The 24,280-nt window shown below is 49.6% G+C and overlaps 1 protein-coding gene and 1 long non-coding RNA gene across 2 annotated transcripts in view; one reads left to right on the forward strand and one right to left on the reverse strand.

Moving 5' to 3' along the window:
- SCTR (secretin receptor) overlaps positions 1–24,280 on the forward strand; it is an 81,275-nt gene that overhangs the window by 22,022 nt on the left and 34,973 nt on the right. The window contains exons 2-3 of the mRNA XM_011983434.1: positions 4,852–4,972; positions 20,932–21,039. Of these exons, the coding sequence (XP_011838824.1) occupies positions 4,852–4,972; positions 20,932–21,039 (229 nt within the window). The remainder of the gene's footprint in view (positions 1–4,851; positions 4,973–20,931; positions 21,040–24,280) is intronic.
- On the reverse strand, positions 12,456–23,421 carry LOC105542074. Its single transcript, XR_001006417.1, has 2 exons — positions 22,906–23,421; positions 12,456–13,973 (listed from the first exon to the last, which is right to left on the reverse strand). It is a non-coding gene; the product is annotated as an uncharacterized LOC105542074 (long non-coding RNA).

A 24,280-nucleotide genomic window follows, 5' to 3' on the forward strand; every position in this document is an offset into this window, starting at 1 on the left:
ATAGGCATGAGCCACTATGCCTGGCCACTGTTTTTTTTTTTTTTTTTTTTAATTCACTGTGCATGTGCTTACTGCAAGTATATAGAAATACAATTCATTTGTCTGTGTTTACTGTTCATCCTGAGACCTTACCGAACATACTTACTAGTTCTAGGGATTTTTTGGCAGATTCCTTGGGATTGTCTATGTAGACAGTCGTGTTATCTACAAATAGGTTTTTCTTCTTCTTCTTTGTATTTTTGATTGGTGTATTATAGTTTTACATATTTTGGAGGTAATTGTGATATTTTGATGCATGTATACAATATGCTATGATCATGTCAGGGTAATTGGGATATCCATCTCCTCAAACATTTATCTTTGTGTTGGAAAATTACAATTCTTCTAGCTATTTTGAAATGTATAATAAATTATTGCTAACTATCATCTTCCTACTATACTATCAGAGGAACTTATTCCTTTTACCTAACTGTATTTTTGTACCCATTAACCAACATCTCTTCATCCCTTCCTCCCTGCAACCCTTCCCAGCAGGTGGTAAACACCATTCTATTTTCTACCTCCATGAAATCCACTTTTTAGGCTCCTACATGCCAGTGAGAACATGCAAATATTTGTCTTTTTGTGGCCTGGCTTATTTCTTTTCTTTTTCAACCTTTTATTATAAATTTAATTTTTTTAATTGGCACATATAATATACATATTTTGACTAATGGGTACAAATATAGTTTTGATAGAAGAAATATGACTCAGTGTTTGATAGATCAGTAGGGTGACTACAGTTTAAAATAATCTACTGTATGTTTCAAAATAGCTAGAAGACAATAATTTCAATGTTTCTAGCATAAAGAAAAGACAAATATTTAAGGGGATGGCTATGCCAATTACATTGATTTGATCTTTACAAATTATATGAATGTGTACGATTATCATATGTACATATTTTCTGTTCAGTTATTCTATCCATTGTTAAGAGAAGGGTGTGTAGAATCCAACTAAACTTGTAGATTTGCCTATTTCTCCTTTCAGTTCTATCAGTTTTTGTTTCACATATTTTACAACATAATTTTTTGGTGCATACACATTTAGGAGTGCTATGTATTTTTGATAGCTTGCTTTTTTTTTTTATCATTATGTAATGTGTCTTTCTGTTTCTGGTTATTGTTTTTGCTCTACGCCCTATTTTACATTAATATAGTCACTCCTGCTTTCTTTGATTAATATTTACATAATATATATTTTTCCATCCTTTCAACCTGCCTAGATTATATTTAAAGTGAGTTTCTTATAGACAGTGTATAATCATGTTTTAAAATCCAATATGCCAATCTTTCTCTTTTTAAATTGGTGTGTTTAGACCATTTACATTTAACGTCACTATTGATATGTGAGGGCTTCAGTCTGCCTTTTTATTTTTTGTTTTATATTTGTTCTCTAAGTTTTTTATTTCTTAGTTTACTCTTCTGTGCCTTCTTGTGGGTTAGTTGAACAACTTTTAAAATTCTATTTTGATTCATCTACAGTGCTTTTGAGTGTATCTCTTCAAGCAGTTTTTTAAGTTGCTCGTAGATATTCCATTATATATACATAACTTATAATAGTCTACTGGTGTTCTCATACTCGCAGTTCAAGGATACTATAGAATCTTACCTCTATTTTTGTCTCTTTATCATCCCGCATTTGTAATATACTTGTCTTAAATATGTAGTTGATATACATTTAGAACAAAATCAGACAGTGTTGTAATTTTTGCTTCAGTAATTAACATAATTTAGAAAACTGAAGAGAAGGAAAACCTATCACATTTACCCACATTTTTGCTTACTGTGTTCTTCCTTGCTCATGTTCCAATTTTCCTTCTTTAACTTTTTCTTCATATTTAGAGAAGTTCTTTTAGCCATTCTTTTAGGGTGAATCTACTGGCAACAAATTCTTTTACTTTTTCTTATTTGAGAATGTCTTGATTTCGCCTTCATTCCTGAAGGGTATTTTTACTGGGTATAGGATTCATGGTTGACAATACTTTTCTTTCAGCACTTTAAAAATATTTTAAAATATTGTGCCATCTTCCTCTAACTTCTGATGGAAAATCAGTTGTCATCTTAACTGTTTTCCCCCTCTAGATAAAGTGTAGTTTTTCTCTGGCTGCTTTCTAGATTTTTTCTTTAGTTTTCAAAAATAACGTGTCTTGGTGTGGACTTTTAAGGTTTTATCTTCTTCAAGACTGGTTTGTGTTCTTCAGTCTACAAGTGTATGTCTCTTGCCAAATTTGGGAAGTTTTCAGCCATTATTTTTTGGAGTACTTTTTTCAACTCCACCCTCTTTCTCCTCTCCTGAAACTCCTAAGAAATGAATGCTAGATATTTTGTTATAGTCCCCATCAGGTTCCTCAAGTTTTCTTAATTTTTATTTTCAGTTTATTTTATCTCTGTTGTTCAGGTTGTGTAATTTCTATTGTTCTGTCTTCTGGGTCACTGCTTCTTTTATACGATTCCTTAAAAGATTATACCTGGTCTCACTACCTCCAGCACTTTCTCTCCTGTTGAGAGTCATGTTAATTTCTTTATACTTACTTACTGTGACACTTACGATTCCTTAAAAGATTATACCTGGTCTCACTACCTCCAGCACTTTCTCTCCTGTTGAGAGTCATGTTAATTTCTAAGTGGCTCTGAACAGAACGTGTGCCGACTAGTGAACTAACAGGCAGTGCCTGGCCATCTCTAGGTGGATTTTTCCATCCAAGCTCTTCTACTTCCTCCACTGAGAAGCCAGAGGGTGTCAGAGACTATGGGCTTCAGCAAGCACCAGGTGAGACCCTACAAGGAAGAAGACAAGAGCAGGAGTGCGTGAGCTGTGTGCCAATGCCAGCTCTCTTGACAATTGCTATATTATTAGGGAAACTACTTGTTTTGGTCAAGAGTCTAAATGGCAAACAACGTGATTAACACATTTGCTGTATTGTGTTGGGAGTAAAATGGAAACTTAGGGCTGAGAGGTGGGGAAAGAATGAACGTTCTATGATCCTAGAGCTGGCTGGGCCCAGGTGTTTCTGCAGCAGCCGGCCATGACTGATCACAAGCTCTGGGCCAGGGGAGGTGATGTGTGTTTTTCATGGGGAACATAAACCCTGGTCAGTTGGTGTCAGGGAGTTGGGGAAAGGAGCAGTTGCTGACAGTTGGTAGATCCTTTCCGACAGCACTAGTGAAGGGTGGTAACGTGAAAGATCCAGAATAGGAACTAAACAGAGGATGACTTCCGCTTGCCTCTGAGCCATTTGACCATAGTGCTACCTTAGCTGTCCTTCTCTGGTCCAGAGCTTTTGTTTACTTGGGCCAATTTGGAGTGTGGCTTTGTCTCCAGGAACCTCTCTCCCTGCTCCATTATGTTGGAATTTCCATCTGCAAATCGCTAGTGGAGGATTGACAAGTGGGTATAAGACCTGGCCCTCAACCTCTTGGAAGGCTGGGTGGATGACCCTAGTCATATCCCCTAACAGCATGGGTCTCAGTTTCCTTCCTTTTCTTTTTTTATTATATGATTTTGAGACCTGATTAAGTTAATGTCTGTAAAAGGACTCTAATATTAAAATGCCACATCTGTACTTTGTAAGGAAAGTAGGAGTGCAGTGTATTCATCTGTTCAGTTGTGCATTCATATATTCATTCATTGTACTTACCAAGTCTCAGGCACCAAATAATGGAGCCATAATAGGAAGCCTACTCTGGAAAGAGTAGTGAATGACTTCTGTTTGCCTCTGAGCCTTTTGACCATAGTGCTACCTTAGCTGCCCTTCTCTGGCCCAGAGCTTTTGTTTACTTGGGCCAATTTGGAGGGTGGCTTTGTCTCCAAGGACTTCCCTCCCTGCTCCATTATGTTGGAATTTCCAGAGACTATGGGCTTCAGCAAGAACCAGGTGAGACCCCACAAGGAAGAGGACAAGAGCAGTAGTGTGTGAGCTGTGTGCCACTGGAAAGAGTGAGGAAGTCACAGCTGAGTGCCAGTCCCTCCTCCATCCTCCTATCCAACTCCTCCCTGCAGTCGCTGTTCTCGGTGGGATGTATGCTCTCTTCTGTGGGACGAGAAGATGGTTAAGTGTACGTTTCAAAGAACTTGTCTGAATCATAAGTAGGTTTTCAGGCTGGACACAGTGGCTCATGCCTATAATCCCAGGAGTTTGATACCAGTCTGGGCAACATAGTGAGACCCCCTTCTCTATTATGTGTGTGTGTGTGTGTGTGTGTACATATGTGTGTGTGTGCATTTGTGTGTGTGTGTAAATCTGTATCCAGGCATGGTGGCCCATACCTGGCCTATAGTTCTAGCTACTGGGGGCACTGAGGTGGGAGGATTGCTTGAGCTCAGGAGATCTAGGCTGCAGTGAGCTATGATCACACCACGACACTCCAGCCTGAGTGACAAAGACCCTGTCTCTAGAAAAACAGAAAACAAGACCAAATAAAACAAAAAACACTAAGCTTTCAAAAAAGAAAAGACTCACACAGTTGGAGTAGCATAAAGTAAGTCCCACAGACAAAGAGTAAGGTGCTGAGAAAGCAAACAGCTTGTTGGGCTCAGGAGCCTCGATAAACTTAAGAGCAAAATTTGCAGTGGACAAGCCACAGATGATTTACACATCCCAGCTTTCCCAGCTGTGTTCTGAATTCTCCCCAGGAGTGGCTGCCTCCACCTTTCCTGTGGACCAGGAGATCCTTGCAAGGCAAGGGCTTTGCTTTACTCAAATCCCTGTTGAATCCCCATTGTCTTGCCCCATTCTCCCCCATGAAAAGTCCTTGTGTGGCAAGACTGAATTAGTGGCAATGATGAGCATCCCTGGTTTTGGACTTGCAGACTGGAGCCCTTCCCCGACTATGTGACGTGCTGCAAGTGCTGTGGGAAGAGCAAGACCAGTGCCTGCAGGAACTCTCCAGAGAGCAGACAGGAGACCTGGGCACGGAGCAGCCAGTGCCAGGTATGAGGCTTGCCACAGCCCATGTCCTCTCTTGGGGGTGGAGCATGTCCAGTCCCGCTGGGCAGGAGGAGCTTGTCCTGGGCCAGGATTGGATGTGGGAGGCTGATCTAGCTTTATTTACTCAGACAATCAGCTGGGGGGGGCCAGGGCTGGAGTGGTTCTGGTGAGCAGATCACATGGACCCCAAAGCCAGATCCTTACCACTCTTCTTTTCCTGGGCAAGTGAACATAGCCTGTGTTTTCCTACCATCAGCTTCTGCGTGCTGACTTGGCCAACTTAAGAGCTTGGTGGGAATTTCTTTGCAAGGCAGTTTTCCTCTCATTCATTCTCCCACCTCCCTGCCAGCTCCATGAGTGAGGTAGTAGGAAAGGCAGCCTGGGTCCACAGTAGTGTGGGCTGCCTACTGGGTGACACTCACTGGCTGTGTGAACACAGGCAAATTATTTAGCCCTCGGAGTCTCTATTTTCTGATTTATAGAATGGAGGTGGCCAGGCGTGGTGGCTCACGCCTGTAATCCCAGCATTTTGAGAGGCCGAGGTGAGTGGATCACCTGAGGTCAGGAGTTCAAGACCAACTTGACCAATATGGTGAAACCCCACCTCTACTAAAAATACAAAATTAGCCAGGCTTGGTGGCGCATGCCTGTAATTCCAGCTACTAGGGAGGCTGAGGCAGGAGAATTGATTGAACCCGGGATGCAGAGGTTGTAGTGAGTCGAGATGGTGCCATTACACTCCAGCCTGGGCAACAAGAGCAAAACTCTGTCTCAAAAAAAAAAAAAAAAGAATGGAGGTGATAACTTCTTCAGGATTATAATGATAAATGAGATAAAGTGTGTTAAATACAGATGCCTTGTAAATATTGCTAATTTAAATGTTAATTGTTAATCAACACTTTAAGAGTTAATTTTATATTTAAATGTTAACTTTATTTTTATTCCCTTCCTAAACGTCTTGTCTTTGCTGTCTGTCATCTAAGGATAAGGAGGGGTGTAGCATTAAGAACCCACTGCAGGGTTCAAACGAACATCTGTACGCGGATGTTCGTAACAGCCCCCTTCACAAGGATGAAGAGGTGGAAACAGCCCAAATGCCCATGAACTGATGAATGGATAAACAAAATGTGGTGTATCCATCCAGTGGGTATTATTTAGCTTTTAAAAAGAATGAAGTGGTGATCCGTTCTACAGCATGGACAAACCTTGAAACATAATGCTAAGTGAAACAAGCCAGATACAAAAGGACACACACTGTGGCTGGGCGTGGTGGCTCATGTCTGTAATCCCAGCACTTTGGGAAGCCGAGGTGGGCAGATCATTTGAGGTCAGGAGTTCAGGACCAGCCTGGCCAACAAGTGAAACCTCATCTCTACTAAAAATACAAAAATTAGCCAGCATGGTGGCGGGCACCTGTAATTGCAGCTACTCAGGAGGCCGAGGCAGGAGAATCGCTTGAGCACGGGAGGTGGACGTTGCAGAGATCATGTCATTGCACTGCAGCCTGGGTGACAGAGTGAGACTCTGTCTCAAAATAAATAAATAAATATTTAAAAAAATAAAGGAACACACTGTATGATTTCACTAATATAAAATGTGCAGATGAGCCAAACCTATAGAGACAGATTAGTGCTTACCAGGGCTGAAGGAAGGGACGATGGGAAGTGATTGCTTGAGGGGTACAGGTTTCCTTTTGGAATTGGTAAAAATGTGTTAGAACTAGATAGAGGTGATGTTTCCACAATATTTTATTGTGAAGGTACTAAATCCACTAAATCGTACACTTTAAATCGTTAATGGTTAATGTTATGTTATATGATTTTTCTTCAATTTAAAAAGAGAGAGGGAAAGAAAAACAGAGCCCAGGCTTTTAAATTAGACAGACTGATCTTGAACAAGGCCTCAGTTTTCACATCTATTTTATGGAGTTGGTGTGAAATGAAAAGCATTCATTCAAAGAATGCTTACTTAGCACTGAGTGGTGTCAGGTGAGTGGTGAGAAAGGAGCGTTGTCGGCTGTGCTCTCATCACTTAGGAATGTGTTTTGCGGTGCGTGGCAGGAGCTTGATACACTGGCTTCACCAGATAGCAATTTGTTTGTTGCATATTACAAAAAGAGCTGGAGCAAAGTTCCAAGATGTCGCCATATTCCGGATTCCTCTCTTTTGCCTGAATGTGTGGTGTCTGTTCTCATGGTCGTATAATGGCTGCTGTACCTCCAGGGAGGAGAGGAGAAGACCTGCATTTCTGGCAGGAAGAAGAAGAAAGTCACTAGCAGGAGGGATGAGATACACTGTAAGCCAGAGTTTCTTGACACTCTCCCAGTGACTTCTGCATATACTGCATCAGCCGGAATAGGACTGCATGGCCACCCCAGCTGCAATGGATACTGCAGGTTGAGTTTATAGCTGTGCATGTGACCACCTGGAGCAAAACCAAGTCCTCCTCATAAGAAAGAAGAGAAGGATGGCAGTGGGCAGGCTTTGCCATTGTCACCACGACTCAGCCTGGGGAGGGAGACATGGATCAAGTGATTAGAAATTCATGGCCAGGCGCGGTGGCTCATGCCTGTAATCCCAGCACTTTGGGAGGCTGAGGTAGGTGGACCACCTGAGGTCAGGAGTTCGAGACCAGCCTGGCCAACAAGGTGAAACCCCGTCTCTACTAAAAATACAACATTAGCCGTGTGTGGTGGTGGGCGCCTGTAATCCCAGTTACTCGGGAGACGGAGGCAGGAGGATCACTTGAACCCAGGAGGCTGAGGTTGCAGTGAGCCAAGATCACGCCATTACACTCCAGCCTGGGCAACAAGAGTGAAACTCTGTCAAAAGAAAGAAAGAAAGAAAGAAGGAAGGAAGGAAGGAAGGAAGGAAGGAAGGAAGGAAGGAAGGAAAGAAACTCATATGAAGTGATGAGATAAGAGCAGTATGTGGGTCTGCCTGAAGAAAGAAAGAAAGAAAGAAAGAAAGAAAGAAAGAAAGAGAGAGAGAGAGAGAGAGAGAGAGAGAGAAAGAAAGAAAGAAAGAAAGAAAGAAAGAAAGAAAGAAAGAAAGAGAGAGAGAGAGAGAGAGAGAGAGAGAGAAAGAAAGAAAGAAAGAAAGAAGGAAAGAAAGAGAGAAAGAAAGAAAAGAAAGAAAGAAAGAAAGAAACTCATATAAAATGATGAGATAACGGTGAAACCCCGTCTCTACTAAAAAATACAAAAAGCTAGCTGGGCGAGGTGGCGGGCGCTTGTAGTCCCAGCTACTCGGGAGGCTGAGGCAGGAGAATGGCGTAAAACCCGGGAGGCGGAGCTTGCAGTGAGCTGAGATCCGGCCACTGCACTCCAGCCTGGGAGACAGAGCAAGACTCCGTCTCAAAAAAAAAAAAAAAAAAAAAAGGGCAGTATGTGGGTCTGCCTGAGTGTCTAATCAGGAGGCTTGACCTGGCCTGGGCCTCCATGAGGGCTTTCTTGAGGAAATGATGTTTGAGCCAAGGCCTGAGCCTGACTGGTGGTTACTGAGCACGGACATGAAGGATCCCGCTGCAGGATGAGCACACAGGGGCTCATCGGCCCTTGGGAGATTTTCATCCTATCCTAAGAGCGGCCAAAAGCCCAGGAGAGTCTTAGGAGGCCAAGGGTGTGACTGTCTGCATTATGAAAGATCACCTCTGCCACAGTGTGGGAGGTGAACTGGAAAAGGACATGAGTAGTTCAGAGAGACCCGCTGGGAGCCCGCTGGTCTAGGCAAGAGATATGATCACTGGGACTGGATAGGATGTCATTGTTTGGATTCCCCAGAAGCGGGTGATTCCAGGCCAGATCAGTAGGACTGGGAACCAAGACAGAGAAGGGAAGAAAGCTGGTAAATGTTGCGTCATCACTGTGGGCACTTGTGGAACACACGCCTCCAAGTCGCACAGGAGCTGGAGGATGCATCCACCAGTGTCCCATCAGTCAGAGGTGGGGCTGCTTCAGGACACGCAGTTTTCATTCCCTTGCACTGCCAGCCTGCTGTGCTTAGGGAGAGAATTGCCTCCAGTAGCTAGAGAAAGCCCCCAGACAAAGGGATACTGGGCCAGTGGGTGAAAGTGAGATTGGGTACGCCCAGAAAAGGTTAAGGCTAAGGAGTTAGAAGCAGGTTCCGCTGCGAGGGCTGGAGAGGCGTACACCCATAGCAGAGCTGTGTGGGTGGGAGACACTGACCACACATGGTGATGAGCTGGATTGGGAATGAGGTGAGAGACAGAGAATCCAGGATGGCCCCCAGGGGTCTGACTTGAGCAATTGGAGGAAGAAGTAAAGGAAGATCAGTATTTTGGAGAAGAGATTAAAAATCACAAATGTAGTTTTAGACATGTAGAGGTGAGACTACAGAGTGGGGATGAGGGCTGCGGATAAACCTCCACATAGGCGCAGGTGAGGCAGCGGTTGCACCAGGAGAGTACAGGAGCAGGAAGGGAAGAGGACCCAGGAGCCAATCTGGAGCTCTCCCAGCCCCCATTTGTCAGGAGCAGCTGGAAGCAGAGGAACATGAGGGTGTGTGATCAGCAGAGGCAGCAGCATGGATGCTGCAAACGTGCTTTAGCCCATGCACTCGGCCACTGTGCGAGGGACAGGGACAGAACAGACATCTCTCCCATAGTGTGAGCCTTTGCTTTCCCTCTATCTGACTGCACTTTCCCTCTGGCTCTGACTGCACTTGGGGAGCCAGACCATGGTCTTACGGCATTCATGGGGGCACCAAAGAGAGCCTTCTGATTTCCTGCTACCCCCAGCAACTGTGTCTGGGACAGGAAGAAGCAAGGCACCAACAAGGCCAGCCTGAGGTGCAGCCAAATCGCGGGTGCCCGCCCACCTACTCTCCCCAAGGACAATGCCTGAAATTCCGATGACAGCAGCCCTATGAGATAGGGCCTAGAATGCAGACCCTCTCGGGGGGCTGATGGTGAACTTTCATTTACACTGAGAAGTAAGGGATGGTTATTTTAACACGAGATGTGTTTAAAATGTCCCACTGTTCTCCAGTGGTTCCAGGATGAGGCCCAGCTCCTGACGTGGCCCCTGTCCACATCTCCACCCCAAACGCTGCCAATCAGCTCAACTCTCAACCAAACTGCTTGCAATTTCCTGCCTGTCCATTTCTTTCCTGCCTCCAGCTGTTGCACATGCAGACCCCTCTGCTACAACACCATTCTCCATCTTCTTCCCTCTGAAACCACCCGTCTTTTCAGACTCCTCTAGGAATGATGTCTGAGTGTCCATAGCTCCTCTGGCCAAGTGAGTCACCCCGACACCTGCAGGAGACTGTTTCTTTCTCCTCGCGCCTCTGCACTGCACTGTAAACGTGTGTTTCCTGGACTGTCCCTGCCCCAGCCTGAGGCAGCAACAGTGTCACCTTCCTTCTTCCCCAGTGTTTTTGACACAGGGCTTGCCAGACTGAGTATTCAGTGTGTGTTTGTTGACTGACTTACTGAGTGAATGAGGGCAGATACATGACAGAGAGCAGGGAGAAAAGAGGAAGCAAAAGACCGCCAGCCCCAAGGAGAGAGTGGGAGATGAGATGGAGCCTTGGAGGCAGGCGAGGCCCCTGCAGAGGACACAAATGCCCCCAGCTGCCCAACTTGTCACAGATCAGCTGAGGCGAGCAATGTGGTCCTGGTCACCGGTGGAGGGATGCTCTCCAGGGTCTGGCTTTGGGGGAGAGAGGGGAGTCCCTGTTTTCTCTGGCCCTCCGCTACGGAGTGGTGAGCTGGCTCTGCCTGCCTCACTCAGGCCCTGACTAGTGACCATGCTGGCTGGGGTTCCTGCTCCCCTCTGGGCACCCGGAATTCCTGTTGGGCTGTCACAGTTCGAGGAAGAGACTCTCCCCACCGTGGTGGGACTCACGGCTGGATCTGGTGAGATGAGCAGGGCTGAATGCCAGGCAGGAAGCAGACAGAGTCAGCCGGAGTCGGTGCCACTCTTCCTTTCTGGGGCTCTTGGGTAGAGGATTCTCCCCACTCCTCAATGTGCCCATTTTAAAGTGGGGAAAATAATCGGATCAACTTCATGACGCTGTTGTGGGGAATAAGTGAATTACTACCTGAAGAAGGCAGAAGCTCCTCTCACAGCCTCTGGCCCAGCCCTTTGGTGCAGCCAGGCTGACCTCTGCCATGAATGGCTGGGGTCCAGTTAGGCGCTCAGCCCTGCCTGTGGGTGCTGCCTCTTCTGCGAACCTCTTGCCCAGTCACCTTACCAATGCCAAGTGCACATTCATATTACTCCAGGAAGTTGCACCCACGTCCATGTCTCAATTCTGGGTTGACTGATCTGAGCAGAATCGGTCATCTTTCTTCCCTAAGGCTCCCCATGCAGTGCAACAGCCCTTTCTGCCAGGTCCTGACTGTGCATCCAGGGCCGAGAAAGCTCACTGGGGATTCCTGCTTGACTTCTGCCTCACACTCACTGGGGGCACCTGGGCAAGCCCTGACCACACCCCTCTCTTCCGGACCTTACTCTCCCTGAGAAAAGGGCTCCCCTGGCTTTACAAGAGCTGCGGTGTCTGGCCAGACCCTGGTGGCAGAACCAAGGAGGGCCAGCATGCAGGTGGGTGAAAGGGTGGCTCAGCTGACCCTTGCATCACAAACAGCTGTCACTGGGATCTGTTTTGCATATTGACCTTCTGCAGTGTGCATTTAGGAAAGGGGATCTGTTACTTTGAAAACATGGTTTTAAAGCCCTAAAGATGTCCAAGGACTCTGCCTGCTGGAAAAGTCTTCAGGTCTGCCGCACTGAGGGGGTCAGAAGCCGGGGCCAAGGGCTCCATCTGGGACTGTGGAGCGGGTGTGATGTCTGAGGGAAAATCCCCTAAAAGACTAAGAGGAAAAATGGCCAAGGCCTAGATCTGGTGCCCAGGGGGCCTCTCTCAGCACTGAGGCTCTATCCTGGCACCCGTGTGGAGGAAGGGACTGCTGGGGCTCTCCGTTGAGGGTGCAGGGTTAATGGTTAAGCTCCCTGGGGTAGAGGTTAATATTTGAACGCCAGACGAGTTACAGGAAACACCACTCAAGGAGCTGTCACCGAGCCCGCCACACTTATCACAAATAAAAAATTAACTCTTCAGCTATTCCGGGTTAGGTGGCCAAGGTCTTACTGGCATTTTGTGGGAACATTTCACGGTCACCCTAATAACTGCATGGCCTGCCCCACAGGGCTATTTATTACTTTGTTTACAGAAGTCAATACCCCCTCAGAGCTGGCTGGTGGAAGGGCCATGGCTCTCCCCAGGGAAAGAATGTTCCAGAAGGACAATGTGGTGACATGAAAGGTGTGGGTTTGATAGTCAGACAGACCTGGGCATGTGTCCTGCTCTGTCACACAGGTGCTCTGTGACCTTGAGCAAGACGCTGGTCCTCTCGGAGCCTTAGTGTCCTTGCCTTCCAGTGGGGTCATGCCATCCCCTTTTTCTTCTTGTCTCTGCCTGCTGGTTGCCCACTCCCCAGAGCATGGGTGCAGGAAAACAGGTTTTTTATTTTGTACCTTTTTTATTGAGGTGAAATTCACATAGCATGAAATTCACCATTTTAAAGTCAATAATTCAATGGCAGTTAGCACATTCATAATGCTGTATGCGGCCACCAGCTCTATCTCATTCCAAAATCTCCTCATCACCCCAAAATAAAATCCCTGTACCCATTAAATCATCATTCCCCTCCATCCCTCTCCCCAGCTGCTGGCTATTACTAATCTGTTTTCTGTCCCTGTGGATTTGCCAATGCTGGACATTTCATATCAACGGAAGCATTTGCTATGTGACTTTTTGTGTCTGTCTGCATTTGCCGAGAATAATGTTCTTGAGATTCATCCACGGTGTAGCATGAATCAGTTCTTCATGCGTGCTGGCTGTTAGTGCAGTTTTCTCTAACATTCCTAGCTCCTAGCTCCTTTCTGGAGTCTCCTGGCCCCCGATGCCCTCTGGCAGCCACACCCTGGACCATCCTCCACGGCTGCCCACAGCTCACCTCTGCCCATTCTTCCCTTGGCACCACTGATCTTGGCTCATTTTTCCAAAATATGTTAGCTTATGTTCGTATAACATTCTAGACAATTTAAATTTTTAGTTCTTAAAACAGCTGTGCAATAAGCACTAGAATTACTCCCATTTCATAGATGAGAAAACAGTCTCCAAGCAGCCCAGGATCACACAGAGCTGACACAGGACTCAGCTTTGCCATCCAGTCTAATCAAACACAGCACAACTGAGCTGTGAATGACTGATAACCTTACCCTCCCGAGATAAGGGTTTTCCATTAGAGAAAACAAACCAAAAAGACGAGATTGCTGCTGGCAATTAATCCTTAATTTGCTTGAAAGGTGGTGTGAAATGAAGAGCTTTAGATCAGGTGAGGAAGAGTTCTTCGGTGGATGAGGAGGGTTCCGTGAAGGTGGCACACACTTTGTGCAGTCTCTGGAAGGGGAAGGACTTAGCTCCCCGTGCTCAGAAGCTGGCCTGGGACTGGCCTTCTGGACATAGATGGGCCAGCCTGCTCCAGAGAAGTGGCTGCTCGGTCTCAAGGCTGGAAGGATTCTTCATCTCATCTAGTGCAGACTTCATTCAGTGTCTGATGCTCTTCCCAGTCTCCTAATTCCATGACTCTCTGCTTGAATACTTTCAGTGATGGGCACCTCATCACTCTCAAAAGAGTTCATCCCATCAAACAGCTTATGATTCCTGGTTCCAAGACTCTTTAGCTGTTTCTCTTGTGATGTGCTTTTAAATACCTTTGCTGCCCTGGGATTTCAGCTCCTCTAGCCCCATCCTGACCACAGCTCCTGTGTGTCCAGCCATCACAAATGACAGCGACACCTTCTCGACTTAAGACTGTAGGTCAAGCCATTAGCAAAGTTGAGGAAAACTCACCAGGCTGCCCCTTGGATGGCCTGGGGATGGGGCCAGGGCTGAGCCAAGAGAGGCAAAGGGAGACACGATGCAACTGGGAAACAGGCCGCTGTGCAGGAGCTCGTCCTAAGTCACTGTGGGTTCTGGGGAGGAGAAAGGGATGAGCGGGGGTGAGCAGGGGTGGAGGTGCCTGAGAGATGGATGTGGCAGTCCGTAGGCAGAGGAAAGAGCAAACACCAGCAGAACCAGAAGGTAGGAGAGGACAGACACAAGGGCAAGACAAAGAGCAGCTGTGGCTTCCCTGGTGACCCCATCAGCCGACGAAGTGAGCACCAGGGACATGGAGGGGTGTGAGTGACCCAGTTCAGCATGGCCCAGCCTGGCCCCATGCCACTGCAGCCTGACACATTGCTCCAGAAATAGTCCCAGATTTTTATCAGGCCATCTGAGCTTATTTATAAATAGAGGACTGTAGGATGGAGGCTCCACGCCCGGTAGACACAGGGCAAACTCCCAGGCACTGTCCTGCCTTTTCAGATGGCCCTTTCCGCTCTCTCAGCCCTCCCCCCACCCACCCAGACCTGCCTTTGGGGCCACCTCTCTATCCCTGTGGGCAGGCCAGAGGAAGCTGACATTGCTGGGTCTGCTTCAGACCAGGGGCTCCACAAATATAAAGACCACGAATCTTTACCTATAAACCCCTTTGGGCGAAACTAGAACTTTCTCCATTTTCTGACTTTAATTCTGATTGCATTCTCCTGGGATGGCAGACATTTCTGGATCTTCCCCTGCAGTTTTCCCGGGGGGCTAGAGATTCACGTAGCACCACCGTGTTCAGGGGGATCTCGCCTGCGGCTGACGATGCTGTCAGTCACAGGTGGGGACTGGCAGAGCCATCTATCCTGGGCCACTGGCCCCTCCTGTGCTTTGCCAGGAGACATGGGCTCGGCAAGGCTGTGTGTGGTCTGCCCGTCTAGACCGGCCCCCACAGCCATTTCTCCTCTGGGCCATCCCACCTCCTCAGGGCTGGCTGGGCAGCAGGGTATTTGCACCCCTTCTGGAACCTTCCATGTCCCAACTCATCACTTCCCCTCCATCTCTGCCCAGCCTGTGGGAATTCTTGCTCTTTTTCTGTTTTTCCCAAGTGCTTTGACTATTCCAGAATACCTCTTCATCCCCCAGAGGCCTTTGGAAACCCAAGCCAGGAAGTTTTCCTGCCTTTCTCTGTGACTTCAATCTGAAGAGGAAGGAGAGAGGAAAGGCAAAAAAAAAAAAAAAAAAAAAAACCAAAAACAAAAAACAAAAACAAAAAAAAAAAAAAAAAAAAAAGAAAAAAAAAAAAAAGAGAGAGAGAGAACAAAGTATTCCACTGCACCCACGTATCATTTAATTCTCTCAAAAATCCTGGGAAATATTACTGTGCCCATTTTATAGATGAGGAAACTGAGGCTCACGGAGGTTAAGTGTCATACCCAAGGTAGGCTTGGGTCCAAAGCCCATTCTATCTCCACCACACCACCTCCCTCAACCTGGTATCCCATGCCGTCCTCCTGGGCCACGGGCACTGGGGCAGGCAGCCCCTCCTCCCCAGGCAGTGTTTGTGGGCTGGCATTGTCTTCTCTTGGTTCCCCACTGAAACTTCCCAGCCTTCCATCCCACCCCCTCCAGCCAGACAGTTGGTGGCGGAGGTGGCCATCAGAGACAACAAGGGGTGGGGAGGTCTGCTCTTCACATGCTTTGGATGTGCCTGCCCACACAGCTAATGTATATTTCTTCTAGCCCTGGCTCTCCTGGGGCAGTGACCCCTCCCTCGTGGCTCAGTAAGTGTGGCACTATTGACAAAGCTCCCCCATCCGCTACCTCAATGAATGCCGCTCACCCCCGAGCCAGGCAGTGAACTGTGCTGCTCTGGAACTAAAACTGCCCAGGGAGACCCCAGTCCTGGGTTGCATCCCTTCCCTGCCATGGCTGCCTGGGAAGGCCAGAGCCAGGACAGCTATCCGAAGCTAAGCCAGGAGCGCTCTCCCCTGCCTCCCATTCATGCTTGGCTTGGGGGACGGGGGAGTCCAAGAGTGGGGTCCGAGATGCTGCATTCAAAGCCTGGAGACAGTGCAAGGCAGTCTCCACAAGCACCGAGGAGGCCACAGGGACTGCCCGGTTCCCCCAAGCCACATTCCCTCCAGCCCGGCTATAGCCACATGCCTCCTGTACTATGGTTTCCTTCGCATGTTTTCCTTTCAATCAATGGACTTTTAAAAAACTTAGCCTCATCCTAAACAACAGTAGCTATAAAATCACAGCTGTGATATGCTAGTTTTATAATGTTTCTAATACACATTAAATTTTCTTTTAAAAAGTGCAACTATGAAAAAATGTTCAACTATATACCAGCCAAAAGCACAGGCCGCCAGTGAGTGGTGAGCTCACCTCACGCTGGGAAACCCCGGGTCTGTTCTGTGCCTTCTGTGCCCGGATGGTGGAGCCAGGGCTGGAAGAGAGCAAGGCAGTGTCACTGGTTCTCAGGAAACGAGCAACGCTGTGTGGAGCTGGCAGTCAGGTCTTTTGCCACTGAGGCCAGCCTGGAGGAGGCAGCCTGTCCCAGGCTGGCGAGATGGGAAGGCTGAGTGAGATCCCAGCTCCATTATCACCAGCTCTGTCACCCACACTTTTCACTTCCCCCTCTTGGAGCCTCAGCTCCCTCATCTCTGCTGTGGGGCAGTGACCCTACTGACCCTTGGGCTGCGGTCAGCCTCAGCTCCGGGACGTGTGATGTGCATCCAGCACAGGCCTGGCATGGCCTGTCCCCAGGCGTCCCTGGGGGCCCTGCCTGACATGACCCAAGTTAGGAAGCCTCTCAGACGTGCTGGCACCGTTCACATCTGTCTGGCCAACCAGCCAGACAGCCAGCCTGCGGCTGGTGCCCTGGCTGACCTGGCCAGTCCAGCCAGCGCTGAATCTGTTTTGCCCCAAGTGAGGTAAAGGTTCCTGCCTTTTTCCATGCTCTGGAAATGCCCCAGCTGCTTCCAACGCAAGAGAGGCTGACCCAAGCCAGCAGGGGAGCTGCAACTTGAAACGAGGCGTCCTGCTGCCACCCTGAGAGGGCCGCATAGGGAAAGAGGGCCCCGGGTCAGCCTCCGCCTCCCGAAACTCCAGGTGCCAGGTTAGGTCAGCATGGAGACAAACAGTGGGCTGTCCGTAAAGGGTCCTCAGGACCGAGTCCCCACCCCACAGGCATCTGGGTAGGCCCAGGGTTACCCGGCGGGCCTGCCGAGTTCCCGAGACCCTGCTCAGGCCCAGCCAGCAGCGTCCACAGCTGGAATGGGAACAGGCAGCCTCGGGATAGTGGCGCAGCCCTCCCTGGGGAGTGCGCAGCAGAGAGAAGCTCCCGCTCCTCCTCTTGCAGGTGAAGCTTCTGGAATATCCAAGGGGTTCCTCATCTCCCATATGCCTCCAAGGACACAGACCCCTGCTCCTTGGCCTCATAGATGCTTCCACTGTCCTATGAAAGCCCCGCCCACACATGGCCTTCTGTGTCCCTCTCCAATTCTACCACGCCCTTGCTCATGGCCGCCCTTGTGGTTCCTGGGACTGCCCCACCTCCAAAGCCCCCACAGGCATCCTGATTTCAGGACTGGGTTCCTTTCTGGGCCCTCCCACTTCTCCTCTCCCACTAGGGGGCTGGGCCTCTCTTCAGGGAGAAACAGGCCACACCTGCTGTGGCTTCCCCGCTCTAGGCCAGCATCCTCCCTGACCCAGGCCCTGGCCCTGCCCACCCTACCCTTCCCCACCCCCCCACCTCTCTCCAGTTCCCAGAGCCTGGCTTGAACAAGGAGGGCACTAGGCAGCTGGGGCCAGTGTCATCTGGAGACAGGTCAGGTGAGTGGAGGGCTGGGTGAAGACAGCTCTCATCCCCTCCATTCCCTGGCTGTGTGGCCTGGGAAGCCACTTCTGGCTCTGCTTGATTGCCGCGTTTATGAAGTGGGGGTAGAGCCAGGCACCTCGGGAACTGGGGGGCACTGCCATGGGATTACATGAGCTCAAGTGTGGGACGCACAGGGCTCTTCCCCATCGGCACCACACCAGAGCTGGCAGGCCCTGAATGCAGAATGTAGAAGTCAACTGGGTGTCAAGGTGAAAGCCCGTTTACGAGGGGTGCCTGGCGGGGACTGGTGCGGGAGGCAGTGGTTCCAGCTGGCGTCCCTTCATTCATTCATCTGCTGTTTGCTGAGCACCTGTGCTATGCCTGGCCCATCATAGCCCCAGAAGCCTGCTCTCCTGGGCTCTCTGCCTGGTGGTGGGGGAGGCATCTGTACCCAGGCACCAAGGTGAAGACACAGCTGGCAGTGACCCCCACTGGTGGGTCTGTGACCGCCTGTCTTACTTCCTGTGAATTACTCCTGGGAACCAGCGGTAGCGCTGAGCCTAGAAATGAGGAACGCTCAGCGGTGAGGAGCAGGGAGGCTCAGAGTGGAAATTCTCAAAGCAAGTCCTGGAACCGCTGCAGCAGCGTCTTTGGGGAATTCTTAAAGTGCAGATTCCTGGGTCTGGCCTCACAAGGAGGATCTGGGGCCTAGAGCTCTGCATATCTCTGACAGGCACCCAGCTCATTCTGCTGTAGACTGGAGGCTCACGCTTCTGCAATGGGACAGGTCGCCAGGGATATTTCACTTAGAGGGGATGACGGGGTCAAGGACACTATGGATGCTCTGGGTCTGGTCAGATTCATGCCTGAAAATAGATTCTTGCTCCTTAAAGAGCTGAGCATTTGCCATTTGGGTACTCCCGTGACGTCTGCACACCGCATGCATCGCCCAGTCCCCAGAGCTAAGGATTGCCACCATTCAGGAGACCCAGCCTAGTCCAACCTCCTGAGTCCAGATGAGAAAGGAACAGTCCTGGGGAGGCCAGTGGGAAAGGGGTTGCCAGTCCCAGTGCCTGCTTCAGGCAGGCTTTTGAGGTGGGCTTTGAGCTCTTCCTCTGGATAGCCTCAGGAGGGAGGGGCTGGTCCTCCCGGAAGAGACAAGCAAGTGAGCAGGGCAGCTGGCAAGGTGGGGCGGGCCTGGAGCCCGGGTCAGCCGACTCGAGTCCTGGCTCTTTCTTTTTGGGCTCTGCCCTGTGCCACCTTCCCCAAACTGGAGGACCACTGACTGCGGCTCGCCTCATGGGTGTCCCTCAGCTCATTTCCAGCCCCTTCCAAGCCTGGCCCAAGTTTTGACCTCTCAGAGGGCACGAGTTCCAGAAATCTGTCGCAGGAAGCAGTTTCCCTGCGTGGCTGCCCTCGGATCAACTTTGGGAGAATTGGTGGGTGGTTACGTGAAATGATGTCTTAAAAGACAGTACAGTCACAGCTCACACACAAATGTCAAAAGAATACCTGCCGAACAGCTTGTTGAATTTGTGACGGAGTCAGTAAGATCTTATCACTGGTTCATAGAATTCAAAGTACCTGATATGGTTTGGCTGTGTCCCCACTCAAATCTCATCTTGAATTGTAGCTCCCAGAATTCCCGTGTGTCATGGGAGGCACCTGGCGGAAGGTGATAAAATCTTGGGGGCAGGTTTTTCCCATGCTGTTCTTGTGATAGTGAATACGTCTCATGAGATCTGGTGGTTTCATAAAGGGGAGTTTCCCTGCATGTGTCCTCCTGCCCACTGCCATGTAAGAAGTCCCTTCGCTCTTTCTTCGTCTTCCGCTTTGATTGTGAGGCCTCTCAGCTATGTGGAACTGTGAGTCCATTAAACCTCTTTCCTTTATAATTACCCAGTCTCAGGTATGCCTTTATTAGCAGCATGAAAACAGACTAATGCAGTACCGTACCTATAAGACAGAATGGTAATATGAATTTACAAATAGATGCAAAGCTGGCTGAATACACAGGGAGAGAAGTGAAATTAATCGTATTTCAACTGGACAATAATGATTGTGCCTATGGACGAGAATCATTTGCATTGCTGCCAATCATCTAGAAGTTACAGAGTTGCAGAAAAGCTCGAAGACAACAAAAGGCCTGGCACCCCGTTGAATCAGATAATACAGAAAGCTGTACTTAGACAATGCCTAGTTTTGCACTGAAAACACCTAGTGATTTTTTTTTTATTCAAGTCTTTCAGTCTTAATTTTATTAAAGTCTTTCAGTTTTCGCAAGTGGGCCAAACATCTAGTTCTGAGCTTCCTAGCAGCCAAATCAAAGAAGAAACCAGCTTCAAATGCAGTGTCTATGTATACTAGCTGTTCACAATAAGTTCAGCTCCTCACTGCATTGAGACCAGATTCTCCTTCCAGGAGGGGCCTCATCAAGGGAACTCAGGTGATGTAGAAAGCAACATCCTCAATAATATTCTTGCCGCAAATAAGTGGTGACCCTTGTGGAGCTGTGTCCATAGGCCAGGGCAGTGGCTCTGAGTGTGGTCCCAGGACAAACGGCATCAGCATCACTTGGGAACTTGTTAGAAATGCAGATACTCAGCCCCCACCCCAGACCTACTGAGCAATCTGTGTTTTAATAATCCCTCTGGGTGATGCTAATGCAAGCTGAAATTTGAGAACCGTGGGACAAGAGTTCTCAACCCTGCAGTCAAACGTTAGAATTACCTAGAAGGCTTTTAAAGGACATGATGCCTGGGCCCACCCGAACCAATCTGTGCAGGATCCCTGTGTGCCACACCGGCTCTGTCTATTTCTAAAGCTCCCCAGGTAGTCGTACCATGCAACTAGGAGGGACGCCCACTGCTGCTTAGTCGTTTAATGCAAACTGATTGGCCAACAGATGTGCCATCTGCTCCAGAGAAATCCAGACCTTCATTTGCAAAGCTTATAGGAGAGGGTGCCTTCCTTCTTTCCTTCTTCCCTTCCCTTTCTCACTTTCTTCTATCTTCAACACTAAGCACTACCACGTAGATGGCAGAGTCCAAGGGCCCGAAGAGGAAAAGGTGCATTAGACACTATTGGTTCCTGGTCCCGAGGAGTCAGCACCTACTGGGAACTTTGGAAGTAGTCTAGTGGGAATTCCAGGCCGGCGAGGGTGTCGGCGATGTGGACAGCATGGTAGGGCAGCCCTCGGTCCATCCCCCATCCTTGTCTGATGCTGCTTTTCTTGGCAGGTTGTGAGGGGATGTGGGACAACATAAGCTGCTGGCCCTCTTCTGTGCCCGGCCGGATGGTGGAGGTGGAGTGCCCGAGATTCCTCCAGATGCTCACCAGCAGAAATGGTAACCACTCAGCCCATGGGGCCTGGCGGAGAGGCTGGGGGGTGGCCCTCTGGGTGGGGCCTCGGCTTAGAGGCAGGAGGCCAAGGAACCTTCTCTGAGGACAAGTATGGGTACAATGATGGGGGGAGATCACTGCAAAGAATTGGAAGCCTTGCTTGGGAATGTGGGGTGGACTCAATTCTCGGGGTCTCAAGCAAGGGGGCGGGAGGCAGTGCACTGGGGAAGGCAGTAAGGGAGCCAGCCTGGGCCTGCTTCTGTCTTCCCCAGGCCCTTCAGTTAGGAGCTCTCTTCCTTCCTTCCATGTTTCTGCCCCCTTAGCAACTAGGGGCCTTGTTCCAGTCCCCATGTCTGGATCCCCTCCTGGCAGTGGCAGGCTCCCTAATGGCCTGGCCTTCCACAATTCTTCCTTCCTCTGTCAGGCCCTGCTCAGAAACTGGCTCCCTGGGAGCCCCTGGCCTCCTGGAGCAGGGGGTTCTCTTACCCGAGGACAACTGCAGTTTTAAGAATTTTCCTAGTTGACTCACATTGATTAGAAGTCGACCATGCACTGGGAATTTTTATATTAACACATGGGCTCATTTAGTCACCATAAACCGCCCTGCAGATCACAGGCCTTTTCCCTTGATTCGGTAAAGGGTAATAATAACAGGAACTGAGGAAAGCTGTGCAGCTGCCCCTCTTTCCTCGTCCATGCAGGACAGGAGAGCTGCCTGATGAAGCCTGAACAAGAACAGGTGATTTAACACTAAAACCCACCAGCCTTTCAAAGTCAGGCAAGGCAAAGATGACCATGGGTCAGAGACTGTGGGAAGGCAGTGCAGATTCTTCTCTCCATAATTCTGCTGTACATATGCACATGTGTGCACACTCACACACATATCTGGGGAACATGCTGCTCCCTCGAAGCCTCACTCAACACCCTACGCTATGGGAATTGGGGAGGTTGAGGTAGACAGGCTTGAACCCCGCTCCTCCACTTCCTGGCTTGGTAGTGCTGGCTGCTGTAACAGACAATGCCCCATATCTCAAAGCCTTCATGCAAATTTGTCCACAGAAAGTCCAAAACAGGCCGGGTGCGGTGGCTCACGCCTGTAATCCCAGCACTTTGGGAGGCCTAAGTGAGTGGATCTCCTGAGGTCATGAGTTCGAGACTAGCCTGGCCAACATGGTGAAATCCCATCTCTTCTAAAAATACAAAAATTAGCTAGGTGTGGTGGTGCACACCTGTAATCCCAACTACTCAGGAGGCTGAGGCAAGAGAATCACTTGAACCTGGGAGGCTGAGAGTGCAGTGAGTGGAGATCGTGCCACTGCACTCCAGCCTGGGCGACAGAGTGAGACTCTGTCTCAAAAACACAAAACAAAACAAAACAAAAAACAAACCAAAAAAACCTCCAAAACAGGAAACAGGTGTTCCTGATGAGCATGCAGCTCTCCTCCACACGGTGACTCCAGCACCCCACACCTCACAACTGTGGCGTCACGCAGTTTCCAGGCTGACTGGCAGAGGGGAAAGGACCCTGAGGACCACATGGCAGAGGTTCATAAGGGGCTGGCCTGGGAAGGACCCCACTCTGCCCACATTCCTTCCGCTAGAACTCAGTCACATGGCAACATCTAACTGCCAGGGACTTGGGGAAATGTCTTTTAGCTGGGTGCCAGTCAGCCCCAGGATCCAAGTGGCTCACTGTTGCTGAGCCTCAGTTTTCTTGACTGTAAAATGGGGAAAATAAGTAGACCTGCCCTGTAAGGCTGTGCTTGGAAATAAATTGTGTTCCTTCTCCCCTACTCCTCTCCCTTCTTTTCCTTTTTCTCCTTCCCACCTTCCTTCCCTCACCCCTGCCACACACACCCCTGCAAGCTTACCAACTTTACCTGCCAGCGTGGCCCCTCCATGCCTGCCTCTGGGGTCCTGGGAGCTCAGGACACAGGAGATAAGTCCAGATGTGGGGGACCTGGAGCCCCAGGCTGGTCAGGTGCAAGGTCCGGCCCAGACTCGGCTTTCTGACTCCCATGCAGTGCTCCTCCACAGCTGACGGGGTTTTCTCCTGATGGAAAGGACTGGAAGCTCTTCTCCTTTACAGCCCTCCCTTTTCAGCCTTCCCAGAGCCACAGTGCCTCCGCCTCCCCCAGCACGGTCCCTTCTGCCCTTCTGCAGAGGGGACAGGCAGAGCTGGTGCTCACGGCCGCAAAGGGACCAGGTGCCAGTCCTGTCACATTTTTTCTCAATTAATTGCTTGAACCCCTCCCTGCCTCATTACGTAAAGGCTCAGTGTCTCCCTCTTGAGGCTCCCCCACCCTTAGATTGCTCATGGTCCACCGCAGGAAGCTCAGGGGGTCCCGGTATGTCCGCACAACGTGAGGATGGAAGCTAGGGTCCTGTGCAGACTCTGCTGCAGTTTCTTCTCGCCGCCACATGGTGTTGCTGTGGGGCTGCAGGGCCACTCCAAAGGCCTGACTATTGGGCTCTAGGCTCGCTCCAGGGTGGTGGGGGCCACGTTGTCCATACCCAGCCTCGGGGTGGGTGGCCCAGAGCACAGGTCAACACCTGTCTGGCCTCAATTTGTCACCAAGAACTCCCACCCACCCCACCTTCCTCCCCATAGATCTACTTCTGGGTCTGATTAGACCCCTGCCCCTTCATCTCCCGGCAGGAAGGCAGGCTTCCCCAGGTGGTGCCCCCAACCCTAACCCCAGGGGGAGCGCCCAGTGAGGACAAGGTGCTCTGGAAAATGAATTAATTTTCCTTCGGGGCACCTACTACATGGGTCCTGACGGGGGGGTGGGGTCCATGTGACTGGAGAAACCGCAGGCCGATTCTGCCCCCAGATGTTTCCGTTCATGCCCGGCCTAGAACCCTCCCTCAAGGGTGTATTCCTTTGATTCTGAAAAGGACGCTGGTCTTCCAGAGTTCCTTATCAAAAGACACATTTCCCCAGCGGTGTCCCCTTGGCCCTCTTCCTCTTCCTACTTAGTGAGGATCTGGCCTTAAAGCCGTCATGTTTTCCAACCTAATTAGGGTCCCGGAGCCTTTTGAAAATCAGATAAAAGCTTTGGACTGGCTTTCCTCAAACTGCATATATATATATACACACACACACACAAACATGCTTTCGGGTTCCCCTGCGGTGCACACTGGCCTGTGCCCAGTTAAGGTTCCCTTACCTATTAAGAATTCAGCCCTGGGGAAGTGGGGAGGCAGCTCTGCAGCTCTGCAGAGTGGAAGGCAGGGGCCCTGCCC

Source organism: Mandrillus leucophaeus, unplaced genomic scaffold (genome assembly GCF_000951045.1).
Source record: "Mandrillus leucophaeus isolate KB7577 unplaced genomic scaffold, Mleu.le_1.0 Scaffold25, whole genome shotgun sequence".
Classification (NCBI taxonomy): Eukaryota; Metazoa; Chordata; class Mammalia; order Primates; family Cercopithecidae; genus Mandrillus; species Mandrillus leucophaeus.